This window comes from Cucumis melo, chromosome 10 (genome assembly GCF_025177605.1).
Source record: "Cucumis melo cultivar AY chromosome 10, USDA_Cmelo_AY_1.0, whole genome shotgun sequence".
Lineage (NCBI taxonomy): Eukaryota > Viridiplantae > Streptophyta > Magnoliopsida > Cucurbitales > Cucurbitaceae > Cucumis > Cucumis melo.
The window spans coordinates 22,934,622-22,939,498 of record NC_066866.1 but is presented as its reverse complement, the minus strand read 5'-3'; the positions used below and the strand labels follow the sequence as shown (position 1 = coordinate 22,939,498).

The window sequence follows — 4,877 nt, the reverse complement described above, 5'->3', positions numbered from 1 at the left end:
AACTATAAACCCTAAACCTTAAACCCTTCAAATTTCAATTCAACCAAAACAACATTACACACATTCTATACAAAAATACATTTAACAAACAAAAATCTATTCTAAAACAAAATCCTAAAAAGCATTGGAAATACCCTTTTTTCCCGATGCATTGTGCTTGGCGTCGGGAATAGTGTTTTCTCCGACGCCTCTTTCACGACACGTCTTTCCGACGTTGGGAATACCTGTTTCTCCCGATGTCCTATTGTCTGCATCGGAAGGTTGGCTTATTTCCAACGTCCTTTTTTCCGACGTCTCACTACTACAAAATCTACTTTACTTGGCACTAGTTATTTTTATATACTTGACGGTTTTGTTAAAAAAACATCAAGTATTAACCATTTTAATGGAAAAACGTCAAGTATAGTCTAAAAAAAGTGGAGTTTTCTCGGAGGTTTTCAAATTATTTTACATTAACCTTTACTTGATTTTTTTTTTTTGCGACAAGTATAAAGGACATTTTACTTGACGTTTTATTCGCGTCAAGTATTGCAAACATTTACTTGATGCGAAAACAACGTCAAGTATAGTTTGAAGAAGACAAAATTTTCACCAAACTTTTCGAATTATTTTATGTTAGTTTTTACTTGACGTTTTGTGTTGTGTCAAGTATAGTGAAGATTTTACTTGACGATTTTTTAGCGTCAAGCATAGTGCAGATTTTACTTGATGTTTATTACGCGTCAAGTATAGTTGACATTTGCTTGACGTGGAAATAACATCAGGTATAGTTAAAATTTTTATTTGACTCTTTCAAAATAAATGTTTTAAAAATGTCAAGTATAAAAATATAAAAATATAAAATATAAAATACTTTTTATTTTTCTCATTCTATTAAATAAATCTATTAAAATAAAATTATTAAAATAAACTTATTAAAAGTAAAGTTATTAAAAAAAACTTATTAAAATAAATTTACTAAAAAGAAACTTATTAAAATAAATTATTTTATTAAAAAAAACTTTACTAAAAATTTCCCTCCAAACCTTTCATCTTCCCCCTTTCTCTCCCCTTTTCCCACATTTCCCTCCCCTTTTCACACATTTCCCTCCCTTTTCCCACATTTTCTCCTCCTTTTCCCACATTTTCTCTTTCCCTCTCACTCCCCTTTCTCTTTTGCAAAAAACCCTCTACCATCGAAGAACGCCGTTCTCCATCTCTTCACGCCGCCATCACTGTGAGCTTTCGTGCCGGCGTTCTCCATCATTCTTCGACCGTTCTTGAAACCTAATCCTTCCCCACCATCGAAGTGTTGTTGTTCTCCATCGTTCTCCATCATTTTTGTCAAGCTCTTCGCCAGTAAGTTCTCCTTCCATTGTGGCATCCGAAACCCCCTCCCTCCCTCGGTTTTTCTTTTCAAACCCCTATACTCGATTCTAATTTCAAAACCTCCCTCCTCGATTTTGATTTGGAACCCCCCAAGTTTGATTTCGACCCTCCCCCCCACACACTTTGATTTCGGACCCCCCTCCTCGATATTGCACTTCCATTTTCTTTTTATGCAATAATAATAGGCATTAGGCAATAAGTATGAGTGATTGTAGTAGATAGGTTTGCTTTAGTTTAGATTACAATCCGTAGATATCTAATCAAGAATAATATATATAGAGATATTTATTAGTTGTAATATAAAGCATATAATCAAGTATAGGGATAGAAAAGATAAAGAGTCTAAGAAATTGTAATTCGTGGGTAAACATGTTTTGTACGGTAATTGTGAAATTTTCAAATTGTATACTTTAGTCATTTTCAAAGGGCGTCCATTACCCATTCCCTAACAACTCCATTCCTCTTTGATGAGAAACTGTGGGAATAACTTTCAAATTAAATTTCTTTTCGAACTAGTTTAGGGTTTTTCAGATTGATCTCTAGAGCTTGGAAGCCTTTGTTTGTAGATTTGGCATAGTTTTGTTACTGTTTAAATACTTTGTTGGAATAAAACAAGTTCATCTTGATGATTTGTAGGCTTTAAAATTCTGTTTAGACCCTTTCAGATTAATTTTAGGTGCTATAAATTAGTTCGTTAATTTAACCTATCATGCCTGACAAAGACATACACGTTTTATGCTTTTGGATGGTAGCAAATGAATGGAGATTATGCAGATTATGCAGATTTTTTTATTTTTAATATCCAATTTTACGTAGTGTGTTTGTATTATATTGTTCTGTTGTTCCTTGGAGAAACAACAAAGGCAGTGCTGAAAATGGGTATTGAAGTTGGAACACTAGCTACCTGATTGTGAGGAAGTTCAAAAGATCCATCAAGAATTTGACCTACTAAACGTAGCTTCCACAAGATTCCTGAAGCGCTTAGAGCAATGCCGAAATTGAATCCTGAAGGTTTTTATTTTTTACTTGTTTTTCTCTATGCTTCTAATGTTTGAATTTGTATCCGTATGATGTTTTGATTAATTTTCTGTTCTTAATGTCATTATTCTCTAGGCATCTATGTGAATAAAATTTTGAGCTTAGACAACATTCAAGTGTATGGTTTTTACTACGATTACACTCCTGTGCACTACTTGGTCAATTTAAAGAACTTGATTTATGATCTTGCCAAAGAACATTTGGTTATTGAGGTTAGTCTATGTTTCCATTTCCATTTCTTGTACATTTTGTAACATCAAATTTTTTTCTTCATTGCTTATAGTTTATTTGATTCTTTAAGTTGAGATATCCTGAATTTTGTATGAAGTTCAAGTATGATCATACCTTTCCCATTAGAGGCCTTTACTATGACAAATTTAAAGGTTGCCTCTTGAAGTTAGATTTGTTTGGTTCCATTGAGCTGGATGGTTGCTACTTTGGTCATTGGAAGGTAAGTCTTTAGGATCTTACAACTTTTGATCACATAAACTCTTCTGCATTATTGGTTCATAGTATTGAGGATCTCCATATTATGATTATTTTCATAATATAATATTAAAACTGAAAAGGAAAAGTGGGCTTAAAGGAGAGAGAAGTAAATAAAACAAATAGTTCCTTCTTAGAATGAAAGGAACACGTTAATTGACAAAGAAATTGTAGCAAATGCAGACCATTCTCATTTTGACTCTGCACTCCCATTATAGCCTCAAGAGCTAAAGTTGAATCCATTTAGATAAATGCAAACTTAACGAAAAGAAAATTCAAGCTGGAAGGATAAAAAGAGATGAGGGAGTTAGGACAAAAAATCTTAATTACTGTATCTTTGCAATATTAAAATATTGCTCACTAAGAATTAAAGTTAATATGGATTTTCTTTTAAATCTAATTAACCTAGGTCCACATAGTTTTGTTTCTTAATTCTTCCATGGAGATATTGTCCTTACTTATGCACTATAGATCTCTAACAATTTTTACAAATCCTATTATAGTGGTAATCTTACAACTTTTGATTCACATAAAGTCATTGAGGATCATTACTTTTAGTTGTCTTCCAAAGATTTTATCCATGTGAGCTATGTTGAAGATTCATTTATTAGTTATGAGAAGTTTTCTATGGTTCTACAAGAGTATGGTATTGTCTAACCTAGATTGTGGCTCATGATTTAGCTTTTAGATAAAACAACATTTTTTTTTTATTATTCAAGAACTCCCTCACTAATCTTATAATGTTTTGTATGTAATATCAACTTTGAATATGAACTCACAGTACACTGATAATAGTAAATTCATTTTGCTTATTAACTATGAATTTGTAATCTGTATGTTTATTGAGAAATGTACTAACGGCCTCTTCATTTACAGAATATCCAATTTTTGTAGTACTAATTTTAAATTGAAGCTTAGTAGTTGAGGATAATATTTTCGTTGAGGATAACACTTGTTTTCAGTTTGTATCTTTTATTTTTCCTTAGACAATCGATGATTAATATAACCTACAATTTTTGCTTTTTGACTTGTTAAATACTTCATTTATGATTGCCCTTGTCTTGCTTAGGTACTTCCTAATATGGTCATTGTTAAGTACTTGAGGAATGGTTGTTCTAATGGTTGACTGGAGGATTCCTCGTAGTATGAAGGTTAGTACAACATGTACATTCTCAATGTGCAACCCTTTCATAGTATCGTTTTATATGTGTATGTGTTTAGATGATTGGACTACAATCTTTTAAAGATGAATGGTTTTTCTTTTTTGCTAAAACTTGCTAAATTTTATTGTAGGTTGCTTCAAGAATTATTTGGTGAAACTTACTATGAGGCTTCATGAAGTATTAATACTCGAAGAGACGTAATTATTGAAGGTCATAACATAATTTAATTAATGTTTTAGAGTCTTATAGTTAGTAATTTTATTTATCGGTCTAAATTGAGAGTAGTTTGTGGAGAGACAGGAATAGTCTAAATTGAGAGTAGTTTGTGGAGAGACAGGAATAGTCAACTGCTTGTATAATATTATTGTAAATTATGTATCCAAATGACTTATTGTTGAAGAATGAAAATATTGTTGATTTGAAGGTTTATTTTGTTGATGAATTCGTCTTTATTTGATTGAATGTAAAGCAAAAAATGAAAAATGAGAAATGTAAAAAGTGTCAAGTATATTGTTTTACTTGACATATAAAAAGAATCAAGTATACTATCTTACTTGACGTGTAAATAGTGTCAAGCATACAACTTTACTTGACGTGTAAATAGTGTCAAGTATACTATCCTACTTGACGTGTAAAAACTGTCAAGTAAAATATTTTACTTGACACGTAAACAATGTCAAGTATAGTATCTTATTTACACGTAAAAAGCATAAGTATGATATTTTAGTTGACACGAAAATAACGTCAAGAAATATAATACATGACGGTTTTTTGGTGTTAAGTAATATGACTATACTTGACAGTTAATTACTTGATGCTTTT

General features: G+C 31.3%; 1 protein-coding gene across 4 annotated transcripts; it reads left to right on the top strand.

Moving 5' to 3' along the window:
- Nucleotides 1-1,028: 1,028 nt before the first annotated feature.
- LOC103493447 (uncharacterized) lies at nucleotides 1,029-4,484 on the top strand. Of its 4 annotated transcripts, none has more exons than XM_051091421.1 (6): nucleotides 1,029-1,338; nucleotides 2,232-2,379; nucleotides 2,482-2,618; nucleotides 2,735-2,857; nucleotides 3,962-4,043; nucleotides 4,186-4,484. In XM_051091421.1, the coding sequence occupies exons 2-5, from the start codon at nucleotides 2,358-2,360 to the stop codon at nucleotides 4,016-4,018; spliced, it is 339 nt and encodes a 112-aa protein (XP_050947378.1). In that variant the 5' UTR covers nucleotides 1,029-1,338; nucleotides 2,232-2,357; the 3' UTR covers nucleotides 4,019-4,043; nucleotides 4,186-4,484. The 4 variants fall into 4 exon arrangements, 3 of the variants coding, with proteins under 3 accessions (XP_050947378.1, XP_016901264.2, XP_050947377.1); XM_017045775.2 differs by having other exon boundaries at nucleotides 2,221-2,379; XM_051091420.1 differs by having other exon boundaries at nucleotides 2,185-2,379.
- The last annotated feature ends 393 nt before the right edge of the window (nucleotides 4,485-4,877 follow it).